Consider the following 27,032-nt stretch of genomic DNA (forward strand, 5'->3'; position numbering starts at 1 on the left):
TGGTCTGACACAGATCTGTGTGTGTGTGTGTGTGTGTGTGAGAGAGCAGAGGACTAGCAGATGAACAGGGAACTGAGATGGCTTACACAGAAACCTGGAACATGAGAGTGTTAAATGTATGCATCTGTTGTAGGAAATTATGTCAATTCCCCAGAGGAGAGGAAGAAAAACAGAAAGGTTGAAATAAATCCCAGTTTTTAATCACATTTGTGTTGTGAGTGTGTGTTGTAGGCTGTGAGGACAAATTTGCATTACTATCATCATTCATTATATATATTATATACATTATACAACTGCTTTCTTCCATTAGCAAATTACATCCTCCAAGAACATAAATCTTGCATGACCGGTCTTTGTTTTTGTCATTTGCCAGTGCCACTAAATCAAGTGGTATCACAGTGTCTGTGCTGAGCAGTAAAAAACGCCTTCACCCACTCCTTATCGCTCAGCTCAGTAATGCATTTTCAAGCAGGTCGACAGTTGTGCCCTCATTCGGCAACAAAGGACAGGTATGTGGGACGAGGAGAGAGTGTGAAGGACGAGGACACGAGAAATGAGGACAGACTGAAACTAGGTGTTGTTTAAATTCCAGCTGAAAATGATTATTTTCTTAAAAGTGTTACAATTCTTAACATAAACTAAACTTAGTCAAACACATATGCCACAATTTCCACTGAGGGTCTCAACTTTCTGACACTCAATATTCCCTATAGAGTTCCAGTGGCTGATGTCACACATCCAAGGTAATGCAGAGGTAACAACGCTGTTCACCTCTATAGACGTAGACAAGCAACATGACAGTTTTCAACATAAAAGTGAAGATGGTGGATAGATGTTGTGCCAAAACAGTAGGAGACAGGATAATGGCAGAGAATTTTACCAGAGAGATGGTAGAGGTGAATCACAGCTCTGAAACGTGCTCACAGTGAGCAACAGATTTTGCACTTTATTGCACCAAGATCCATTGAGAAAATCAGAGATTTTATATCATAGTGCTTTTGGAGCTGTTTATCCATTACTGCCTTCATCAGTAAATTCAAATTTTGTGACTTTGGTGTTAGAAAAGGAGCTGTCATGTCCCTGTGAGCCAAAAAAATGACATTTTCTTTAAGGACTTTGCAGCTGAGATTGACATGAATCCAGTCAGGTTTCATGGTGGGACTGTTTTCAATGGTGGAATTAAAAAAAAGAGGTGCTGCTCCAGTATTTGGGCTTTAAGCAGGTGTAGATTTAATGAGGTGAGTATTTTGTTGGCTAAAATCTGTCCTTTGCTGTGTCCCTAGTGGTAGCAGTGATTTAACAAAAAGCAAGCCTTTATGACAGTCCATACAGTGCCAGAGTAGGGGGCACACATCACTACCTCATGCCACCACACATAAAACCCAAACCATACTTTTAAATAAAGCAGCACTGAGATGACAGTTGAAATACAGAGAGGAACGTTGGTGCCTAATGCTCTCACTGTGAGTCGGTGACTCATGCACACGCTGCAGAGGCTGAGGTCTGAGTGATTAGAAGCAGGAAGCCGGCTGCTGCCCCACTTTTTCACTTCCCACTGACTCATTTAAGACATTTGTGATTGGGTGACATTCCAACAGGCCTGGATAACACGGTTTCACTGAGCTGACTGATTACAGTCCATGATACTGTAGAACGTGACCCTCTAATGTCTCTATTACAATAACTTCAACCTTAAAAGGCCTTTGAAGGATGAACCAGAGAAGGGAGGAGAGTAAGTGATGAACCTGAGTCTTTACAGTTTACATGGCTCTGCTCCACAAAACCAAACTAAACCAAACCCTGCATGAACTGCCTGAGTTGTTGAGGATTAACATTATGTTGTTTATGAGTGTCTTAAACTATTAGTAAATATAAATGTGCCCTGTTCCATCTCCTCTAACTAGTCGGTGTATAGCAAGTCGTTTTAACATTTAATAGCCAGACTGGATATGTATTGCAGATATCTGTAATTGAATTCTTCCTAATCAAAATGAACATTGTGGATATCCACATTCTTCCTAGGACAAACTCCCATTTTTACTAGTCATAATTTTCATTTCAGATATCTAAAATTAAAAATGATTACAGTTATAGTTGTAATTTTGACTATCCAAAAATACATTGTGACTAGTAAAAATGTCATTATGGATATCCACAATTCGTATTATGACAAGCAAAAATGTCATTATGGATATCCACAAATGTATTGTGACTATCTGTTGACGGGTAGACAGGACGCCAATAAAAAGGGTTCATTGACTATTCATAATTACATTTTAGATAATAGCATTTCTAGCATTTTAGGATAAATGGCAGTTAGAGATATCTGCAATAACATTGTGACTAGTAGAAATTGTATTTAAATATATCTAAATCTTTATTTCTCCTAGTCAAAATTCAATTCACGATATCTTTAAATCCTTAAAAAGTATAAGTGGCCATTTTAACATTTAATAGCTAGACTGGATATGTATTACAGATATCTGCAATTGAATTCTTCCTAGTCAAAAAGAACATTTCAGATATCCACAATGACATTCTTCCAAGGACAAATGACGTCACTTTTGCCATTGATGTATATTCATGAATATCGGTAATACATATCCAGTCTGGCTATTAAATGTTAAAACGGCCACTTATACTGTTTAAGGATTTAAAGAAGGCGAAATAAAGATTCAGATATCTTTAAATACAATTTCTACTAGTCACAATGTTATTTCAGAGAAATGCTATTATGGATATCTAAAATGTAAGTATGCATAGGAGTGTGGTTCGATTAACTGTTAAAACAGCTTGCCATAGTCAGTGACCTGCAGCATGACCTGCTGCCCAGTGGTCAGGGCAGAGGGAGAGGATGCTGAAGGGGTCATGTCAAAGTGAAGCCAGTGAAGCCACTGTGATGATGGAAAGAAACCGAGTCACATGACACCCTTATAGATTCAAATATAAACAGTGCTCGATGCTATTGCAGAGTAATTTGACCCTTTAGTAAATGCTGATACCCTTTGCAGACAAATTTCTGATTGTGTCGTGTAATTCCAGCAAAAAGATCCGTGTGGCAGCATGGTGAACTGCATGTATAAACATACAAACTGCTACGCTACATGTGTGGCCTTCACAATACGTGACTATATCCATGAGCTTGTTTGCTCCTTTTTATGGCGAGAAAATGACTCAGCATCAGGCTCCTCATGGACATACAGCACGAGTGTGATTTAGTCCAGGTGCTGACACATGGTGCACAGTGCAGTTGGGCACATATGAAGTGCAGTTGACCGGTGTTATTTTTCGTAACAATAATGACACATTGATATGATAAGCAGATAGTAATAATAGATCATTGTCTGACTGCGGCTGTCAGTCCATTCCAGCAGCTGTATTCATATTTGTCAACAGTGTGACATGGACATTGTCCAGCACTGTAGTAAATGTGTGCGACACAAACACCTAACATGAATTCTTTGTGATGGAGATGCTTCAGGAAAAAACAAGCCAATAAAAGCTCCTGGCACGCACTGCAGTGCTCTGCTCTGCTACAACAAGCACACTCACTTATGTGGTTTATATTCATTAACTATCTATTCTGTCAGTGTGTGTGTGTGTGTGAGTGTGTGTGTGCGCCCACTATATTCACCTCTGCTCTGCTGACGGTTGACTATACCCCCAAGGGTCCAGCGCCGGTCCAGCCTCTTCAGATGAGCCTTGCGTCTCTTAGTAACTGATGAGGATGATGAGCAAAAAGAAAGAGAAAGAAAAGAAACAAATATGGGGTTAGTGTAAGAAGCCAAAATGATCAAATGGGAGAGCGAAGGTTAGGGAAAAAAAAGGCTCAGAAAAAGCTTCATAAAAAACAAAAACAACTTCTGCATGAAGCCAAAGGATCCTGTTCTGCAACAGCATTTATATGTATAAATAATGTGCATCCTCTGAGGTGCTGGTTTATTATTAAAAACACTTTAAGCTCTTCGGGTTTAGTTACTGAGCTATGAACGCGTTCATGTGTGAAAGCTGGCGTTGTTCATTTCTAATAATCACAACAATGAATTAGTGTTGCAACAATGAATGGATCACTCAATGAATAGGCAACTATTCTGATGATGTGTCGTTGTTTTTCTAACAATTCTCTGATTTTTCCGCTTCTAAAACGTGAATATTTCCTGGTGTCTTTGCTTCACGTAACAAAGAATTTCTCAACGCCCCAAATATATGTTGTTTTTTTTCAAAAAGAAACACGTGATAATGAAAATAATTGTTAGTTGCATCCCTACAAGTAATTACATATAACGTAGGCAACTTTAGCTGAGATGAGATGAAAGACGAGTTATCGTGAACTATAAATATAAGTGTGTTAAAAATAAAGCGAGGGTCTTTCTTTACTGAGGCTGCCATGTTTCTGCAGCCGCCCAAATGTGTGTTTTGCTCTTAGAGGCATTGCTAAGCGAAAGACATCAACTTTCTGGCATGTGAAGGCCACCGTAGTTCCCCGACAGGCAATCTGTCAAACGGGGATGTGAACTAGCAACCTTCATGCTGCATGGCCCTGCTCAACGAAAGTGAGCCAAAAACAGAAATCACAGTGGCATCAGCAGCATATTTCTCCTCACACTTTGTCATCAGAGCCACTTCACAGGCACATGGCTCTGGTGGTGGGTTTCACTCTGACAGTACAATGTAGACAGGTACCGTCAGTCTGTCATAAACACACTGCTTCCTCCACACAGGTCAGACAAAGCGGCGACAGAGAAATGCAATTGTAGGACAGGCAGCTTTTTTCCCTTCTAACCAAACTATTATTTATTCATTTGGACAATAAAATGTCAAAGTGACATCTTGAAATGCAGTGTTTTGTCTGTTTCACTGAGCAGAACTGCTCTTGTCCAGTCACACACACACACACAGTTACATACTCTGTGCCACAGCAGACCGTCTGTCCCCATCTTGCCCTATCCCTTGGGTTTTTTTACATTTATACACAAATTATATGAGATGACACTGTACAAATGCTGCAATTACAATAGTCTACAGGGTTCACACTGCATTGACGCGAGTGTTAATTGATACAAACAATATTGAAGTGGGAGTGGCGGCAATCTGCAGCGACAGTGCGCTGAGATCTCAACCTATTTCACTCCTCATTAGTTTAGACCTTGTGTAATAAAGTAACCGTCACAATACTGGAAGCCTCCAAGGCCACATGAAGAGCAGATACATTAATGACAGGGAGGAGAGTCAGACGCAACTCTGTGCTAATCTCTTTCCTCCAATGCCACTCACTTTCTCCACCTCACATCCTCTCCTCTGCCTTTACCTCTGCTCCACACGTGTCCTCTCCCTTTGTGTGTGTCTATTACTTGTCATTTCCTCTCTGCTTTCCTCTACAGCACAGCCCTGCTCCTCTTGACCTTCTTAATTGAAATATCAGCTAAGGGAGGGCACACAGGGAAATGTTATTGCAGAGGAATTTCAGCAGGGGCTGGGCTGTGACTGTCTGTTCCTCTGCAGCTCACTGAGCTGTCAGTGGAATTGTGTTACAGAGCAGGCAGAGATAATGAGATCGAGCAAGAGACGACAGGAAGTGAGCGGAGAGAGGAGATATGAAGTGACGATGTGCGCAAACACTGAGACACCAGGTCTAATAGGAAAATGGAAGGTTTATATATTTCGTTAGTTTAGTCAGGATGTATATTAGTACCTAATATTATTACATTATAGCCCTATGGAGTAGTCCAGCCAGTGGGAGAAAGTGTGGGTGCATTCACCGAAACACAAGAGTTGACTTTTCAGCGTTTCAGCTGAGGTTTGCAAAGCGTTCACTCTCTCACACCTATCAGCTATCAGGGACAAATCAGCTGCTGATTTTTTCTGACTTAAATGTAGAGTACTTGTTGATACTGAGTACTAATTATTTTATATTTAAATATCAACAATAATAAGTCACTAATATTAGCCTCACTTTGACTGTGAAGAAAAAAATGACATTAGACATTATTGCTGCTATTTAAACATCCGACATCCAGACACGTTAAACCACTTTGAAGATCTAACGTAATGGAACACCACATCTTAGGTGAGTAAAAGTATAGAACAGATGGACTTGAATTCACATTTAAATGAATAATACATCATATTTGGTGGCTGCTCACAGCAGCAGCAGCAGCAGAGAATCATCACATGACGAGAGGAGAAAAGAAGGGGACGATAATGGACTGAGTGGTAGCTTAGTGGTACAGCCAGTCGTCTTTCAACTTGAAGGTTGTGGGTTTGACTCTAAATGCCAATGTGTCTATAATGGACTGTAAAAACATACATCTGTTAAATACCCACCATCATGTGCACTTTTAGAGTCACTGTCAACACCGATTATGCTGTGCGTGTTAATTAATAACAACAGCCAATATGAGTATCTATGACAACCGTGAAGAGGGTGTCATTATTCTCACACAGTCATCAAAAACGTGATAGATAATCCGGAAGCACCAGCAGCTCAACGAACCACACACAACTACAGAGCAAGTGTGTGCATGTGTTTGTCCACAGAAGACCGAGATCTTTGTTCTAAAAACAGAAAGGTGCTCATGACACAGTGATGAATGCTTCATTCAGGAGGGAGAGAAAGGGCTCATCGAAATGAGGCTCATGCAGGACTTGCAGCCTCCCGGGGCAGATGAAAAGAATTATCTTTGGTTCCAAAACATAAAAAAATCCTTTGCTCTGTTCCAGTACCATTTCACCATGGTACTGTGAGTGTGACTTTTAGCATTTAAAATGGTTCCTGCCGTCCTAATTTAAAACATTTTAGAGCCTTGTCGCCAAAGAAAAGTGGAGCAGCACTTATACCTGGTGTTACACTGAGATCATGGACATACACATACAAAACCTTCCCTCCATCTGTTCCATTTTCAGAAAGACTAAACATATTCGATTCATTTTCAGGCATCAGCAACAGGCGGGGCTTGTGAGTGAAAGTGTGTTTGAGTCACAGTGGCAGAGAATTGTCACATAATGAGAGGAGATAACGATGGGACAATAATGGACTGTAAAGACATTATAGACATTATATATGTTAAATATCCACCGACAGTTGATGGAGGAGAGAGCGAGAATTAGCTCATTTACCCAGTGTGGTGGGTGGAGCAACAGACACCAAAACACCAAAACAAAACTAAAAGTCAGTATTTCCAATGTATATATGTATATATAGAGATATATTATATTTATATTATATTATATTCTGTTCTTGGTTGGAGCAGCTTTAACAACGGGGATCAATACAATGTGTGTGTGTGTGCGTGTGTGTGTGTGTGTGTGCGTGCGCTAACCTTCTCCAGTCCTGGAAGTTCCAAGATCTAAATCGTCTCTGGTTCCATTTTGTGAGTCCAGGTATGTAGCTGGCACCCAGCCCTGCTCCTCCGCTGTGCTGACAAACCACCAACCTATACATACACACACATACACACAGGGAGAGAGAGCCATGGTCACATAGTGTTGCTAAAAAACATCAAAACATCAAAGCATCAAAGCATCCTTCCCCACATGCTGAATTACATCAGTCAATAGAAATGACACATTGCACTCGATGTAGCGTGACTGTAAACAAGCAGGCATTCGCATGGCGATCCATTAAGTCTGTGTATAAAACAGTAGACTTAATAAATTGAGCATGTCCAAATCAGAATAACAGAGGGACGTGTGACAGTCTCATGACAGCTGAGAGTTTCACCGACTTGAAAAGCTCTTTACTATCGTTACCAAACCAGACTCTGACAGGAAGAAGTGTTGGAGCACATCATTACCATGTGTTTAAAAAGCACTTACTACACAGTTCAGGATTACGTATTTTGAAATGTGTAATTCTAATGCCGTGATGTTGTCATTAAGTGGTCTTGGTTAATGCTGAATAAAACCCACAGATTTTCAAGAGCCAGTGGCCTTCGTTAGTCAAGCTGTAACCGTAGAAACCAGCATAGATGTGGGTCCAGAAACTATTGTAGTCGCCCCTGAATGATGTGGAAAATATATGTCTGTAATACAGGGCTGTGTCATAGGGACATAAAGAGTAATGGTGGGTGGGAGGGTGTGTTCCAGAACCACAGTCTAAGCAATTATACTCCCAAAAATGACCTATGACCCCTTCTTCCTTTAAACACAGCATGTGTGGCTGAGGCACAGCTCCCAGCAAAGAGGTGGAATATAGACATAAACATATAGATATAGATATAGAATATAGATATAAACTGCCAATGAGGCAGTGTTTGGATGCGTTCCCTTTGCATCAGAACTTGGAAGAACTGGGAATGACGTCACCCAGTTGAGAACACATCTCGGGCGAGCCAATCAAAGAGCAGACTACATGTGCAGTTCAAAATGATCACTGACTTATTGTCAAACAAATACGAAATAAGTGCTATTAACATCATGTGGTGGCGCCATCTTGGAATCCTAATACAAATGGAACGCACCACAAGAAGAAGAACCTCAGGAGAGGTCAGTCCAATGGCCTTCATATCAAACTGACACCACACTATGCTAATCATGGCTACTGGTAGTTTGTTTATGTGTGAACTGTGTAAGTGGCCTCTCATGCTTCAGATTCCACTTTTAGTAGAGAGTTTGTGTTTTCAGGACTGATGACTTTGAATTATGTTTGGCTTCACTGGAATATAAAAAGGTTAGACTTTCTGTTATAGTGTAGTTCCATCCATATGAAACCCATTAGGGCTTTCATAGGTTGATTCATTGCAACTACTAAAAAGGTTGAGGAGGAATTGGAACCACCTGTACAGTCCAGAGGACGATGAGTTCACAAAAGACCAAAACAGGAGCTAAGTCTCTCTTTAGCCCACCTGGCACATGCTGTAAAAACAGAATGATAAAATCTCCAGTGTGCTGATAGAGAACTGAGATGATTGTTCACAAGCACAACTAAACTGAGCAAGAGTGCCCAAGATAAAAAAAAGATAACTGGAATTATCTGTTCTCATATAACCTACACATGTTGACATCATTTAATGTTCAAGAGGCCTTAAATCTTTCTTTAGTTTGACTTTGACCTCAGCAGAGAGTTAAAAGCACTTTAAATCTCTTTAAATTGTGGAGGCCCGGTTTGTGTGTTACAGTAGAAAGAGTCACGCTGCAGCCATGACTCCGCCCACCATAGGTGGATAAGGGGCATTTGTGTCACTCCTGTAAATCTGAAATCTCAATTAAGTCACAAAATAACAGATAAACTCCTGCATGCTGTGATCACAGTCATAATTTGGTGTGGGAGGGTGAGCGGGTTATAAACTTCATCTTACAGTTAGAAAAGTCAGTCTATTGGTGGATAAAGATGTTCTTAAAGAGCTAAAATGTGTTTTGGCTTGTCAGCAAGTATCCATGGCTAAGGCTGGTTCCAGGTCTTGGCTTTGAGCACTGAAATGAATTCATCTTTGAGTCCAACTGAAAGGATTCCCTATAAACACATTCCTGAGATATTACAGTCACAATAATGGAACAGACCAATGGAGGGTCAACCCAAAAACATGATTCCTCTGGCCACAGCTGGGGTTATAAAAGGGGTGTTGACATGAGAATAACCTTTCAGAAGATTCCTAATGCAGAGGGAGTAACATGGTACGATGCTCTGAAGACAGAGAGATCACGCACAAGCATGCAGTCAGTTTCAAATCAGGAATCATGTGACTTATTTTGATGTGAGGATGATGAAAACAATATGAATGTTTTTTACTCAGACCTTAAAACAATACCTACATAATGATAATGGCTCTTGATTGACAGAAGACAGACCGTACAACTTGTTGTCGCTATGCTGCTGATTAAAACAGTTGCCTTTTCATTTGTTTTACAAGCACAACTTCAAACCAAAGACCTTACAGATCAGACACCTTTTCTCTTCTTTCCTCCTACACCAAGCTGCAGATGCCATAATGTGAACACATGTTAGTACATGATAGGGTTTAAGCAGGACTTAGAGATCTGAAATAAATCCAGCTGGACAACGTGGGCACAGTAAAAGCTGATGAAAAAGGACCAGCTCCAGAAAGACAACATGGAGAAGCAGATGTGGGGAAAGGTGAAGAAACAGTCACTGTGGGACGGTAACAGTCAGCTGGCAGCAGGACAGATCTGTGGGCTGACGATCTTCTGTAAACTGATTAGAGTTTTCACAGACAATCTGTTCTGTAGGAGGAGCTCTGATTGGCAACCAGACAGAGAGAAAAAACTGTCACTCAGTTAAAACAGAACTTGGCCAAGCATATGGAACTGTGCAGAAAAAAACAAGTGATGTTCTGTAAAGGAGTGGCAGGTCCAAACTTGGGCAGAAAATAGAAATGACACGTGTCATAATTCTCTCTCGAACACTTATGAAGACAGAAATCAGGAATCACAATGATGCAATGGAATATTCTCTGACTTATTAGAGTTGAACACATGTTCTATTTAAAGGGCTTCCAAAAGAACACAGAACCAGAAAAGAGGTCAATATTATTTAAGTGTATGAATGACTGTCAAAATCAGTCAGCCTTATCTTTCCTGTTGCTCTCCCTGACATTGTACTGATGGCTGGGGGGCGGGTTAAAAGTAAATAGTGCAAGAATAAAAGATTCTTTGTTTGTATAAAAACATTAAACATTAAGGAGGAAACCACACTTCTCTGAGTGGACGACATGTCCTCTTCTCAAGGAGTTTTAAACCAAAATCAATGGAGGTTCAGCACTTTATCAAAGGGAGGTTGTTTTTAGTTAAAGCTCAGTTAGATTATTTTACAACTTTATTTATTGACATTTATAAAAGAAACTGATACGTTTTCACTCAAACTTAATGACAATTTTTTTTTCATTTTTGAGTGGGAATTTTAACTGCACTGAAAATTAGATTTTTTTTTTTTTTTATCCGACCCATGCAGGAGCCTCATCCAGCATATTTGAAAGCCAACTGTAGCAGAAGCTTCAAAAACATGTTGCTTTAACAGGTTAAAAAAAAAAAAAATCACACTTCTCCACTCTGAATGTTTACAAGAAGTGAGTCACAACAAAGAGCAAAGAAATCCCTTAACTCCTTTAACTTGAGTCCAGCTCAGCTTCAGCAGCAGCTACAGTGCATCATGTTCCCTGCAGGATTAGTCACGGGGAAAAAATTTGGATCACAATTCTCTGCTCAACAAATATGATTTCATGTCGGCAAAAAAAAAAAAAGGTGGGTTGTGCTTTACTTTGTGCGTTAACGGTATATATTGCGATATATTCTTGGGTATGTACATTTGTGCAGAGTTCTTTCTTCCCGCACTCACAGACCCGGGCAGGCATTTTCGCTTCTGATCAAGAGACTTAATCATGGCCAGAAAGACTCTTCCTCTCAATTTTATGGTTTGTAAATAACAGTTGTAAACAAGAATAAGGTGTAGGTAAATGTCCACACATACTTAATGGTGAACGTGCTTTACTGGTTAGATTAAAAAACAGGGAGGGACATAATGTTAATAAGGTTTACCAACAGAGAAGGGTGCTAGTAAGCTAATGCTATCAAACTTGCAAACCGAGACACTTACTGTCTTGTCTAAACCTCATGTCTGTCCTTACCTCGTCTCCCTCTTGTCCTTTCTCTCCCCTTCCTCTCCTCTGTCCCCCATTTTTCCTTTCACCCCCAACCAGTCGAGGCATCTTTGAGTCTGGTTCTGTCAGAGAGTTATTTTCCACTGATGCCTGGTGTTTGCTCATTGTGTGAATTGTTGTTGTTTGTTGTTGCTCTCTATAATGTTACAGTGCCTTGAGATAATGTAAGTTGTGATTAGGTGCTATACAAATAAAACTGAATTCAATGTGAGTAATGACTCATTTTCAGAAACGTTACGCAGCAACACCTGCCCTCTCCTGTATTTTAAACACATTGGACTTTCACACCTTGGCAGAAAATAACTGCCTGCTTTTCTTTCTCCACAGAGGTAAAGCGAAGGTCACGGTGAGAATCCTGTGGATCAGAGCAAAGTTATCACTGTCAGAGACCTGGGCCCCATCTGAGAGGTTTGGTAGAAATGGGAGACGCATGAGACGCCTTTAGATGTGAAACGTAAGAGTGATAAAAAATAAGAGAGATAAGAGAGTGAGGGGGAGAAAGGGATTAAAAGACAGACAGAGAGAGGGAGCCAGCAGATGTTTGGCTGCAGCTTCAAAGCTGTAGTATTCCATGCTAATTCCCTCTTCGACAGCAACACCGAGTTTTTTCGGTTTCTCAGTTTGGGATCAAACTTCGGGAGAGCAATCGGACAATGCGACATTTGGTGGGAGAAGCACAGGGTGACTGTCACTCTCGTCTCCGCCTTTAACTTTGGAATTAGAATCAGGACAGATACAGTGCAGAAACGCTGGAATGCAGTGTGGTTTCAGAGGCGATGTATTGAACAGCCTGCTTGTCTTTCTGCAGAGTCAGCAGTGTGTGTGTGTGTGTGTGTATTCTTAAAATAGCAGCACAGCAATTGATGCAGCCTAAAACCAGCTGTGAAATCAGCCACGGCATTATTGTTAACATGGACTGCACGCGCTCCATTAAAAGGAATTGGACAATATTATAGAGTGAACACATCTGCACCTCCTCTGCACTCAGATTTGAAACTTTTGACCAAAGCTTAGAAGCACACAACCATCAGTTTTGTCAACTTACTAGTAAGTTAGTATTATGGTTCTATAAATTCTGAGCGAATGTCACATGAGAGATTATTCCTATAAAGTGTGACGTCCCAGTGATGAACATATAGCACCAGAGCTGGATGCATAAATACTGTATAGAACAACACAGAATCATCTAGTCCACATACTGTAGGTCTCTACATTTTAAGCAGGTCTTTTGTTGAGGGGCTAAAATCAGTTTTTTTATGTCCCTGCTGGCAAAATTGGTTTCTTGTGCATGCGATTGTGACTATGAGCCCAAAAACACGATCACTTTAGGCCTGGCTCACACTGTGTGTGTCGTGTGTGCATCACATGTGTATCACTGCTGTGCCACGTCTAGCTCGTGTGTGTGTGTCTCCCCACACCACGAATATGATTAGGGCTTGATCATCACAGAAAACGTCACATGTTTTTAGTTTATTCAGAAAGAGAGAGAATGCAGTTGAGGGGGTGTATGTATCCCACTAATGGCGGTGAAGCACTTTGCTTTGTCATCATACATCTTCATACAAACATCGTTATCTTTTGATTGGCTGCACGCGCTGCGTGTGTGTGTGAGAGAGAGAGCGAGCTGCAGGGCAGGGAGATAATTGAACAGAACGAGACATTGAGTTTTTTTGTTTTTTTTTTAAATCATGCTGGGGAAAAACTTTGCTTGGGGCTCCAGGGGATGGGATTCCTTAAATGCCTGATGTCACAAATTGGTGTCAAACCCAAATTTCTATCTGTTGTATGGGCTATATTAAAATGAACCCTCGTCTGTCTCGACTTTTTTTGCTTATTTTAACCATAAAAAGGCCAGAAAATGTCCTGTGAGTAAGTGCTTTTGTCCATTTTTCCAGAATAACTTTCAATATCTTGCCGTTATTTACTATTTACTGCTTGTTAAAATACTGTATATAACTAAAAGTTGTATTTAGAAAAAAACACTCAATGTCTCAATGTCCAAAAACAGGCCATAAAATGGAAACTACTGAATGTACAGGCGTTTTTTCCAAATCTCTCCTCTCTGGTGACAAAGACGCTGATTCGCCGGCTTCCTGCAACAACACGAGTGAAATTACAGAAATAACCACATGTTTTTTGACATGCAACTTCTCAGCTTTCAGAAACTGTTGGAATATTTTTGATAGCACAAATCGTCACTTAATTACGGTGATGCAAAATGCATCCAAACAAGTCTTCTGCAATACACTCATATAAGCTCCACTTACTTGAGCATCTGCTGCACAGCAAAAAACTTAATTATCACACATCAATAATCACTGGAGATAATATTCAGGCATTAAGGGTTTAAATCACTGCATCTTTCTTCCACATGTGTCCTCCTAATGGTACTGTCATTTTTGCAAATGCAGAGCATTCAACAGCCTGTCCCCACAATATTTATGAGTATATGATATAAATAACATGCATAACACAAAGTTTAGATTCATTTACCAAACATCTATGCAGGGGCGTCAAACTCATTGTAAGTCACCAGCCAGATGAGTAAAATATTAGCATAACAACCTATAAACAACATGACCTCACATGGTTTTCCCTTTGTTTTATATTTAATGATGAATCTTTACACAAAACATATTATGTAAAACCTGAATTGTGATGCTTAAGTTTACCATTTGCACATGTGCATTACAACGAACACATCACAGTGGATCTACTAAGGTACAAAACATTTAGTCACAGGTATCTGGAAGTAAAAATTCTAGTATTTCACATATGATTAGAACATATCAAGATCTAGATATTGTTTTACTCCACATCTATGTAATATTCCTGAAACTAACCCTATCTGACAAATTAGGAATGACTGTAAAATTGTAGTTGATTATTTTTGATGTAGTGTTAACTTTCCTGCTCTGCTTCAGCTGTGGCTGCTCCAGGTTAACATCCTTACTTCTTGGATTTACGTTTGACACCCCTGAACTACAGGAAATCATTCCTATATGAATTCAAAATGACATTAGGATATTAGGATTTATTGTAATTTGGGTAGTTTATCAGCATTCCAAAAGGGCTAGTAGTGCTGCTGCCACACAAAAGATCAGTTTAAATCACACAGAGGGACTGATCGTTATTGAGTTATTGTATAGTTGTGTTTTCTGCCCACTCACCTGGGGGAGCAGATATCACAAACAATGACGTGCAGGGAGTGCAATCTGACACAGTCACTGAACTGAAATACGGGGGCAGGGGTTGTGATGCAGATCGCAATCACGTTCACCGATGTGAAGATGCATGTTTATAATTTATGACCTTCATCTTAATTGTCTTTGCTGCTGTGAAACAGTAAATGTCCCTATTGTGGGACTAATAAAGGACTACCTTAACGTATCTCATCTTATAAGCAGACTGCATGAGTGCACAACGCTCTGCAAACTTGGTGCATGATCAGCGTTAAAGAAACCCTAGGCCACCAGGAAGTCCCAAACATGTAACAGTATGCTGTCAATTCAAAACATATGTACATCCAATACTGCCAGGTACATGAACGCAACCACATGTGAAGGCAAAAGCACTTAGATCTGTCTCAAATGTCCACAGTCAGAGGTGGAACCTTCTGTTATAGGGAGGGGTCATATTTATTTAAGAGCCCACTTAAATATGTTGTACATTTTTACACATAAAAATATACCTAAAATAGACCAAGTAGTGAAATAGTTGAAAATAATCTTTTCACACAAAAACTGTGCCCAGATGAGCGTTTCAGCACTGATTCTCTCCTCTCTACTTGTTTGCCTTGTTTCTCAAAAGATTTACAAACAAGAAAAACAACAATGTTGAGGAGTCAAGTAAAGTCTCTGTTCTGAGCTCCTCTCATCTCTCTTGTTCCATATGAGCAAGCAAATCTTTCCATCTCTGAATCTTCCTGCTGATAGTGATATGTGGTTTATAGCTTTTATTGCTATTATTGTCTAACCCTTTTCTTTGCAGCATAGGCTGCTGCTGGTACTGGAGAAGCAGTAATTTAACAGTTACAGCTGTATGCGGAGTCATTACATTTATTAGTGAGGCTGTGAACAGAGCCTATAAGAGGTGCACCCTGGACAGATTGCCAGTCCATCACTGGGACACATGTACATCTCACAATCACACCTACGGTCAATTTAGAGAGTCCAACTTGACTAACCCCCATATTGCATGTTTTTGGGCTGTGGGGAGAACATGCAATCTCCGGGTCACGGAACTGGGTCTTCTTGCTGCAAAGGCAAGAGTGCTAACCACTACACCAACCATGCAGCCCTCACTTGATTTCTTGACAATCACAATTAACCTTGTAGTACTAAATGTATTGCGCCATCTGCCCCACTTGGTACACCAAGATGCGACATCCAAAACACAATGTAAGTTAAGCAGTCACAAATGCAGGCGGGCTCTCTCCCGCTGGGATGTATTCCTCTCTCCAGGCACTCAACGGTTCCCATGTCTGAGAAAAACCAGGAACAAGGCCCAGATGAGGCTTACTCTGTCCAACCCGGACCATCTCAGTGCTGCATAAATCTCACTTTAAGAGATAACAGCTGCTAAATTATGAGATACAGCAACAATTCACAGCATCCCCTAAAAACAGACACACACAAACTCATTCTTGTACAGCATGCTTAGTGAGGACACAAATAGAAATAATGCATTTCCTAGCCCCTTAACAGTTAATGCCTAACCCTAACCTTAACCCAACCACAATTTTGACCTAAACAGAACCAGTTCTGCCTCATTAGAACCAGGTTTTGGTCTCCATGAGGACTACTGAGTACTAAAGAGGCGACAAATACCAGTACACACAAACACTTTTACGAGTGTGAGAGTGGAAGTTGTGGTTTATGCAGTTTTCCGGATGATGATGGACCTCGTTGACACAGTTCAATGAAACAGCTGGGTCCAGATCTGTGAGGGCAATAACTTTGTCCAGGGGCAAAAAACAACATCTGACTCTTCTCAGGGAAAAACTGGGGGGAATGTTATAAGTTGGAATGACAGCAAATTATTTCACAACAGCATCTATGCTCAGCATATGAAGGTAAAAAGAAAAAGGTACAATAATGGGTTAGTGGCTTTTCCTGGAGGAGATAAAAATATATCACAATATTGCACTGACACTTACGGGTTTTAAAGAAAATAAGCACCAATTAACAGTTGGACTACGATGGTCTGTGAAATAAAAACATGAACACACTAACTAGGAGGCTGCAGAAACGCCTAGAAAGTGGGAAGGGGATTGTGGGATTTTATACAGATGTGTTTGCCTTGGCATATCCTCTAAGTGATGTCATCATTTATCCTCATCATCATCATCATTGGCCCAGTAAATGATGACAGCATATCCAAAAGTTGAGAGAATATACTCTCAAAAAAAAAAACAGTATTTCCTTCTAAGTTAAGAGTGGACACAAACATTTAACAAACCCTTACACATAAAGCTGAGTGGACATCTGGAAATAAAGACATCCACAGTGATCATGACGACAACACTGACTTGGATGACTAAACACCACAGCACAGAGGAAATCCTGTCCCAAGCAACTGGTCTGCTCTGTTTCATGAGGCAACATCAGTATTAGACAAGCTGAAGGGTGGACTTCAGTGGATTTACAGGTGTAATCAGAGTAAAGAAAGGCGCAGAGAGAATGGCAGGGACACCGTGTGTGTGTGTGTGCCAGGTTTTCTGCTGAGCTCTCTTGAGCTGAGCAGGCGGTGTGGAAAATGAGATCCAGCTCTGGACTGCTAAACACAGCGTTCACATTGGTATGTGGAAGGTGAAAAGCGAAGGGATGTACAGTATGTGTGAGTGATGACACGTTGATATGTATTTTGCTTCCTGGTTTCAAGCAGAGAGAGTTCAATAAATTAATTGTAACTCCCACTTTGAAAAAAAAAAATAAAAATGCAATGCTGCGCCAGTATGTACTTGACATTATCACTGCAAAATGCAAAAATCTGGCATCGTAACTCACACACACACAAACTCATCTACTAACAATATAAAAACCAGTGCATTTATCAGCTGTTCAGCTGTTCACTCATGAGTAACTGCAGCTTCTGCGACACTACTGTCTTTGGTTTTGCTGACATGCCTTTGTCTCGAAAACGCATCTTACCTCAATGCAGAAACAAGCAGAATCTCTGCCACTTTATCTAAAATAGCTAAAGATGAGGAAATGAGGTCGAGAAGAACAGACTCCTGCTGTGAGGCTGCAGTGCCACTGATAGAGAATGAGGGAGACACATGCAGTTCAATAAGTTCACACGCTCACACATGATTGATATTTCTCACTGCACATAAATTAATTATCTATGACTATCAGATAATAGTATTTCGTGTTGCCGGGTAAAATATACACTGGTTGTGGATTGGATGAGCACAGCTGCTCCAATTTACACTGCCTGCATTTCACGTCCGCCGGCTTCTGCTTGGCTGGACAACTTGAGTTGTGAGACTAGGTTTTCTCACGGTACACGCACAGAATTACACTGTATATGTTCTAAACGGAGCAGTAGTTCTACCAACCGAAGGTCAGCCAGAAATAGAAGTGCTGCGTATCCACGCCGACCTTCCACAACTAAGTGGAGCCGACACGCAGCCGACACGCAGACGTTTTATTTACGTTTCTGCTGCAGGCACTCATTCCAAAATCAAAATCTGCCAATTTGGAGTCAAATGTCTCTTTAAAACAATTTATAGCTATAGAGAAACAGCGATCGAACAATCCTAGCGAACGACGGGCAGTGTTGTGGATTTCTGTTTGGTTCAGAGTGTAGCAGGAAGCCATGGCTGAATATGAAAACAAAGCAGTTACATGGAATATTCCAAATCCAGAGGAGAGATCTCTGTGTGTCACTGACTGTGCAGGGGGCGGGGCTAACACCCACTGCTTGAGAAGCAGCAAGAGCGTTACACAGAGACATAGAACAGCCACTGGGGAGAAAGTTAAACGTTCAAAAGTCTGGTTATGTTGCACCAGAGCTGACCCTGAAAACATTGCAGTCTTTCCTCCAGGACAGAAGCTGGGGCTGCTTCAGGCTGATAGTCTAACCCTAACCCTCTCACAAGACATGTAAAGGTGTTGTTTACCTTTTAAACTTAAATCAAAACAGTCTGTTGTCTATGTTATATATGTTATACAGTCTATGTTATATGTTTTAACATACAACACAAATAGCTTGGTTGCACTGTTCCGTAAGTTGCATAACGGTAAAAAAAAATTGTTGAAAGTCAATGTAAAAAAAAAATCCTGATATGATATTTTAACTTCATTCTAGGTTGTGCCAAGCCTCAGCCTGGAGAATGTTAGGTTAAGAGAAGAGGGGGAAGACGAAGGGAGAGCAGAGGAGCAAGAGGGGGGCTGGAGAGGAGGAACCTTGGGGACAAAGGGGGTTAGAAACGAGTAAAATCAAGAGGGGTTCTGAGTGAGCGTGACACTCTGTGTAACAGGACAAACACAAACTAACTGGCAGGAAGTTCTAAGACAGCAGAGACATGTTTATGTTGCTGTCTTACCTTTAAACACATCAAGCATGTTAATAACAGGCAGTAATTAAGCACAAGATTCAACTCACCGCTTTCGCTCTTCTCAATCACGTCGACTGTCTCACCAGCCTTAAGGCTGATCTCCGAATTCTCTTGCCTCTCGTAGTTGGCAACAGCCACGTACTGCTCCAACACCATGGGCTCCGAGCTGTCAATCCCTGAGGGGAAGAAACAGGCTGTCAGCCACCTGCCCGCTGTGGCACCGTGCGAACGCCCACTGCAACCAACTACACCGCTGCCTCTGCTGCTGTGCACCCGGTACGCCATCAGCCAATCCCCGCTCCCTGCCGCTGCTCTTCCCCCTTGACCAATCACAACGCTTGATTACAACTTGGCTGCATTGTCCCAAATGTCTGGCCATAAAGCTGAGTCGACCTCTGGCCCAAAGCGAAGGACTGACAAGCATTGGAAGGAATCAAAACAAACGCAGGGAGTGGGTAGAATTGGGTTGTAGGGGCTGCATCTCGCACCTAAAGTGGATCCATGACCTCAACCAAACTTTAAGATCCGGAGAAAAACTACAGCATCTGCTAACGACTGGTGGGGACGACTCGGGAGCGAGTGAGTGGAAGAATGGTGAAGTTTCCCTGTGGAAAATCAACAGTGTGGTTAAGAGGAAAGGCCTCCCCTCCACTGCTGCTGGGAGCCAGCCGTTGGACAGGGAGACAGGAGGGGGGGAGACACACCAATCATGGTAGTCGGCACTGCTGGCCTTAAATAGAAACATATGAGTTGTCTAGAGAGAGACAGAGAGAGAGAGAGAGAGAGAGAGAGAGAGAAGAAATGGAAAGGAGGCTATGTGAGACAAAAGAATAAAGCATTTGAGTTGGGGTTAGGCTACTCTCTTTTCCCTCCCTCCCTCCTTCTCTGTGACGTTTAACCTTTTCGATGCCAGCAGTGATTTCATCCTCTGACTTCACTTCATGCGTTCCACATCTGATCTGAGTTGCAGACACGCGCATTTGCTTATTTGGCCACAGAGGAATCCCTCACTCATGCAGACGGAGAGGAACATTACACATCCTGTTAGGTTCTGTCTGTGTCAACGACACGTTCAGGGAACAGAACAAAAATGTGCAGTGGGAACAAATACATGGATGCTGGGGATGCTTCTCACAAAACAATCCTTTATCGTTCATCTTATGTGTCCTACAATTTGGCTAAAGGCTAGAGTGACTGTGGAAGTAATAGTGTGTGAAGTGTAGGAGGAACTGACACATTGTTAGCACCGACTGCGCCATATGTGCTGCCTGTGCTGCCTGAGACATGGAAACTTGCTCCCGGAGACACTCAACCAATTTTAGCCACTTGAAAAAAGGCTCAGCTCATAAAAATCTAAACCTGAGTCTATGACATCTTAAGAATGTGTTTACCACTTTATTTTTTTATAACGTTTATAAATTGCTCACTCAAATGTCCATTGAGAAAATCAGCATTTATGACACCGATTTCAAATAGTGGCGAAACCAAATGACACATTTGAACGCTAATTTTCTTTCAGGAAAATTTTCTAATTTTAATTTTCTTTTTGGTGTGGGGAGCGGTTTACAAAGCATTGCTTCTGAGACCCAGACAGACCGATGGCAGCTGAAAACCTGAACAGGAAAACAGCGGTTAGTCAGAAAGAAGAAGAAGAAGAAGAAGAAAAAGAAGGAGGAAGAAGATGGAAAAACATAAATACAAAATTAAATGGCGAGAAACATGAAACTGAGATAAAAATGATCCTGGTTTTGCACAATATTCCCCTGGCTCAGCGTTCTTGTGACCACATGTGTTTTCATAACAAGACAAATCAGTCAAGCAGCTCCTCCTGGTGAAAGTGTCGTGTATGACAGCCCTGTTGCTGGTCACTCATGTGGTGCAAACTCACAGTAACAACAGCAAAGACTTGTTTAAGGATTCAGAGACAATTCCGCTACGCTGACAGACATGAGTGCCATTATCACGATGAGGCCAGCAACATGACTCTTACAGGAAAGAACTCTGGTTTGGATCAATCAAGCAAGTCTGATTTACAAACGCAAGAAGCGAGGGGAGGAGTTTTTGACGGGAAACAGCACAAGCTCTACTTACGGAAAGCAACATATTTTACATGAATTGTACGCTGGCCATTAAAATTGTGTGTATTAAATAAGATGTATGGACATATCTACAAAGGTTAGAACCAATCAAGGCCAAGATTAAGTGTGTTGTTTACAGGTCACATGATCTGAGACTCAAACACACAGCACAGGGGTGTGTGAATGAATGAAGCTCGATCATGTACATTCACTTGTTATACTTCCATGAGACGGAAAAAGGTTTCCCTGACACTCAGGCAAACAAATAGCGTGGTAAAGCATTTGTGCAGAGCCTGAAACATAATCAAGCACCTCTACATGTCGTAAGGCGAATGAAGAAGCAGGGAACAGCGGGGAAAGGCTCCTAACCTCACCTCCTCCTGGGTGAGGCCACATTTTTATCGCTGTCTTTCTCCCAGGAGGCCAAATAAAGAAAGGGAACACTCTGTTTTGCTGGGAACGTAAGCAGCCCACGTGCAGGGAGCAATCACAGTCAACCAGAGGAAATAAAGAGGTACAGATCCAGTTTAAAAAGCCATGTGCAGTTGTACTGGCAGAAAAATACCACGGATCCTAACATTTACATTTCTGCCTTTCATGTCGTTCCAAAAATCACTGCTCATTACTTCTCAAAATGTTCTTCTAATGTTGGAGGTTTACTTCCATGCACTTAGTGAGTTGATGTGTCTTTATTGTCCTTAACTAACAGTGACACAGTGACAGCTTTAATGGAAGGAAACAACATATCTGAGTGTTTCCCCCAGCGAGGCCTCCATTACAGTTCAATGTCTCAAAAAAAAACATTTGCTAAATGTTCACCAGATGGGCTAATCTAGGACTGTGTTTATATCTTTAGGCAGAGAGTGTTCTTTGCCCAGATGTTTATTTGCAATTGAGACTATTTCAAATCCACACCTCTCTCCCTCCACTCATTGTTGTTGCAACACACCCAGAGTTGAATTTGGGTCACAGGAAGTGATTTAAAGTTCATGTTTTAAAGATGACGCTTAAAGCTATAGTGTTGTTGTTGATGTTATTATTCTGCCTTTGTCTATTTCAGTGATGGTTGCTGGTCTTTGGAACAGGGGATAAGAATGAATGATCAAACAAACAACTGTACGTACACAATGTATACACAACAGTTCATATTTGACCATTTATTATAAGAAGCAATCACCTATGGTCTAGTGTTTGTGAAGAGAATCGGTATAACATTATTTGTATGTCGTGTCCTTCACCTGAAAACAGTCTCTGTCAAGCAAAAGAGGGAGCATTTGTGTGTATACAGCAGCAGCACAGAAGTGGGTGGGGAAGCATTTATCTCATCTAATTACTGAAAGGGTATCTAAACTCCCTCCAAACTCCACCCCATGCCTCATTTTGAAAAATGCCAAGAATTGGGCTGAGAGCTGAGTAAGGAAAAGTGGGGAGCAATGGAGTTGCATCTGTGTGAGGTGGTCAGTCAGACAAGTCTCTGAACGCAAATTTTCACATACGTCATACGCGCTCAGGGTACTTTTTGTGCTATTTGCGTCTTTTGTGTCTACCAGGTAAACCGACTTCCTCACTGACTTTATTCTGAGCTTTTTTTTTTTTTGAAATGGTATCTGTAGATAAAACTTCTAGCGCTGTAGAAATCCAGGTGTGAACACATACTTGGTTCCTCCATCATGAACCAAGTGAGGACATGACGTCACATCAGTCGGATAATCTCAATGCTGATTGGTTTTCTCGTCATTGTATGAGGCAAGGTTTTCGCCAAAGTTGTAATTTCTCAACTCGAGCGAATGACGCAAAAACACGAAGACACGCTGCTATTCGCGTGGCCTTGACCAACTCTAAAGACTCTGCACCGCGGCTGGTGTCACCGCGCCATTACACCACTCTTCTAGAGAAAAACGAAAAAGCAACAGTGCTGGCGTTTCTAAAAGGGGGCGGAGTCTAGGACACCAAGCCTTGCACTGTAACAAATGTGTGTACCAGTGATGCAAGATTCAGTAGCTGGTGTTTGACCAGAGAGGCTCAATATTACAACACCACTATGACAACAGTATGATTTCAATACTTTACACTAAACCGTGAAAATTTTTACCTTTAACTAGATATCTAAATACTCTGGTTTGAAAAGTGGTTTATGGGATTAGATACCCTTGAACAACCAGGTTTTCTAAGCAGTAGAATCACTTCCAAAACTTTCTGTGTTTTCCGTCATATGCCAACCTGTTAGCAGCCACCTCACTTTACTAGCACAATGTTGCTGTTGCCTCCATCTGTCTTGATGTAAATGGAATAACTTCCTGTGCACAGTGAATCATTTGTTTGTGTGTTAAAATTACTCAGATTTGACAGCTCATTCGTGTCTATGGTCTAATTTGCTTTGTCACATGAAGAAAATGTTCAGGTCTTCTGACACTATACCCAGCTGTTGTGTTGGCTGAGCCGGTCTGCACAGCAAGACGGACAGAAGGCAGAGAAAGAGAGGCTGCAAGTGAGCAGATGGACTGACAGAGAGGACGATGACAGCGCATGCAAAGCAGATGTCAGGGGAAAGCTGAAGTGTGAAAACACGTAAACAGAATAAAATCAAAACCCTGGAGGGATGCAGCTGGCATGTCGCCCTGTCACAAGCACGGTCGTGCATGCACTTTTAGACATGTTGACACAGACACACAATGCTACCTGAGGCCTCTTTCCTCGGGCTGTCTGTAAAGCCGTACATCCATACTGCAGAAGAAGAGAAGGAAGAAGAGAAGCAGAGAGATAGATTACTCACTTTGACACCAGAAGCAGACGTAAAGCTATGGTCCAACAAAACAATTTACAGCTGTGATTAAACATTTTCACTGGACACAGCAGTGCATCTGATATTAATCAAAGACTCTCCTTTACTGCCTGTGACCGTCCTCCTCAGGACACACCAAAGACAACCTCCTCACCTAAAGTTCTCTGACTTGTTGCTGTATATTTACACTTCTCAGTAACCATATGCTGATTTTTCTAGCCTCCAGAATATTAACTATGATCAACACGTAATGTTGTAATTGTGATCAGCTCTCTAAGGACAGATGTTAACACCAGTACTGAATGAGACCAAAGACACCGAAGACAAATGGTGCAGTGGCCATTACACCCGTCTAATGCTGCATTTATTCATGTTCCAGTTGAGGAGTCTGAAATGCAAACGTTTCTTGGGCTAGTGTTTGTTAGCAATACCAGTCCATAACAACCCTCACAAAGAGCTGAACAGCATTTGTGTGCCGGCACAATGTGTACGACTGATTTACTGTCAATCAAATACGACAGAAGCAAAGTAGCTGTGATTGTATGGTGGCTGCCAACTGGGAATCTTAACTTTGGTTGGAGGCTATCGAGTTTAGGAACGCCCCGTGACATACGAGTTCCAACTACAAGTGGAACTAAGGCCAGACCCAACACCATGACCTCCACCAGGGATTTCATGTTGCCAATGCTGTCAGTCTGTCTTACACTTTGTGGGGGGCAGACTCAGTAAAGCATCCTGTGGACATGGGCAGTGTGTGGACAAGTGGAAAGGGAACTTGACTTGAAGGCCATGAAGGCCGTTGTTGTCAACACTGAAATTGTGACCTCTTCTCTGAAAAGATGTGTAGCTGCTGATCATTTCATTTACAGAGAATTTTTACATTATAAAATCAATAATGCTCCTATCAATAATGATAGGAGTGAATGGAGGCCTGAAAGCACATCACAGCTTTTGCTCTGAACTCCGCACTGAAGTGAATCCAGTGCATCTGAGGGCAAGAAACTGGCTAGTGTTTTAGTCATGTACTGAACAAACACCTTTTACATTTTCCATAACTTCCCTTCATCCTGTCATCAGTTGCTCTATTTCTTCCATCCCTATACTTTAAATGCTAAGAAATGGCTGTCAATGATTTGTAAAGAAACATTTCAGCGCCCCGTTTCAAGGAGATTAAATCAGAGAAAGGACAAAGGAGGTGCCGACTAAAGATTTGTGATGCAGCTTAAAACCGAGGTACCTTTGAAGGAAGCTATGACCTGAAGCTTCATTTTGAGATATGACAGAACGAAGAAAGATTTCCAAGATATGAGTAAGCGGCAACAGTGAGCATGCAGTGCTGCAGCCAGGACTTGGGCAGGGCATGCTGCTGAGAATAAGCAGGAATGTTATCATCTACACAGTCACAGGAACATTATGGAAAAAAATATCCCATAAGACCATTATGTCCATCATCACGTATACTTGTATTTGATCTTCAGTTGTTTACATTTAAATTTTTAAGCGCACAGGCCTGAAAAAAACACACAAAAAAAAACTTACAAGGAAAGTGAGGTCTCATCAGAAAACAGAAACACTTAACCTTCAGTTGAACAAGTAATAGTCAATGGTTGGTTGTCCACGACTTAGTAATGTGGGAATGAGTTACTTATGTCATCTCCTATGGATACACTATTCATTTGGTGCTTCAGCTGCTTGCACACATGGACAAATTTGAATTAATTCCGTTTTATTTTAATCTGGTAATGAATTACAATGACATACTGAAGCCAATTGCAGAAAGGTAAATAAAGTTATTATTAGTAAGAGACAATTAAATTGGCAGCTGGGCTCAAATGCAAACAATATGCTGACCTCGGGGGAAGTCATAGGTTTCCTCACACACCAGCTTGAAGGACCTGGAAGACGTATGGCTGAGGCGTTTGGGTCTATAGCTGCAAGAATTGCTATTTTGTCACACTGTAAAAGGAGTTTCCTAAATAATCCACCTTTGGCATTCTTTTGAAGGTGTTTTACTTCATGAGCAGAGTTCAGAGCTTATTGTGAGTGAGTCCTGTTCCCTCTGAGAAGCCTGCAGCTCCTCTCCTTTGACTCATGATAATAAAAGCCAAATCTCCTCACCCTCCTCCACAAGAGCCGCAGGAGTTCTGCTGGATTGATCTTGACCCCAGAGGGAGTGACGTGGGCTGGTCCCGGGTCAGCCAAGGTCAAATACAACTCACTAACGCCCTACTGTGATTACTACCCAACCAAGCCCACTATCCCCATCTATACACCCTCAGGTTTGCACAGCTGTTCTTTTAAGGATTCTGCATTGACTTGCATTTGTACAGCCCTAAACTTAACCAGTTGCTCCGAAATCAGGACTATGTTTTGGTCTCCATGGGGAAGTGAAAGGGTCCTAATGAGGTAACAAGTACACACTAACACACACATTCTTGCACACCATTCTTACTGAGGACTCTAAGGGGCAGATGCTTAAACAAACCAGCAGTGTTTTCTCTGTCCCACAACCTGCGGTGGATAATCTTCCTGGAACTCTGGCCCCAAACATTTACAGTACCCTATAATTAAAGGCCTAGGGACAGTGAATATAGCATCTGTAGAGTCCTGCTTTCTAGCGTCTGATTGCAGGACGCTTATTACCCATCTATCTTGTTTCTATATTAACATAAACAATTACATTTTGAAAGAAAAGCTTGCTTTTGCCGACATAAACACACACACCTCTTCAACAACCAGCTACTATCCACGACTGAATAACGATTGAGAACTGAAGTATATTTTAAGGCAGTTAAACATGGTATTAAGTTAGCAATAGTTCAGGGTTGTTCAAGTGCTCAAATGAATTCCAGCGAATTCTAAGGTAGCATTTTCAAACTGTAAGTGCATCTGTTGCGTTACATTGTTCTACTGTTATAAACATAGTGACGATAACATCTTTACATTTCTTGGCTTGTCCCACAGTAACATTAAAATGTAGATTAGTGTATGATGTT

General features: G+C 41.3%; 1 protein-coding gene across 2 annotated transcripts in view; it reads right to left on the reverse strand.

Annotated features, from left to right (window-relative positions):
- Positions 1-27,032, reverse strand: part of sh3pxd2aa (SH3 and PX domains 2Aa) — an 88,447-nt gene that overhangs the window by 8,962 nt on the left and 52,453 nt on the right. Inside the window, exons 7-10 of one of the 2 annotated variants that reach the window (XM_044028873.1) lie at positions 23,934-23,978; positions 19,224-19,352; positions 7,320-7,433; positions 3,635-3,718 (exon numbers count right to left, since the gene is read on the reverse strand). In XM_044028873.1, coding sequence (XP_043884808.1) covers positions 3,635-3,718; positions 7,320-7,433; positions 19,224-19,352; positions 23,934-23,978 — 372 coding nt within the window. The remainder of the gene's footprint in view (positions 1-3,634; positions 3,719-7,319; positions 7,434-19,223; positions 19,353-23,933; positions 23,979-27,032) is intronic. The other variant, XM_044028874.1, reaches the window with a different exon arrangement.

The sequence above is a fragment of the Solea senegalensis genome, linkage group LG6 (genome assembly GCF_019176455.1).
Source record: "Solea senegalensis isolate Sse05_10M linkage group LG6, IFAPA_SoseM_1, whole genome shotgun sequence".
Taxonomy (NCBI): Eukaryota; Metazoa; Chordata; class Actinopteri; order Pleuronectiformes; family Soleidae; genus Solea; species Solea senegalensis.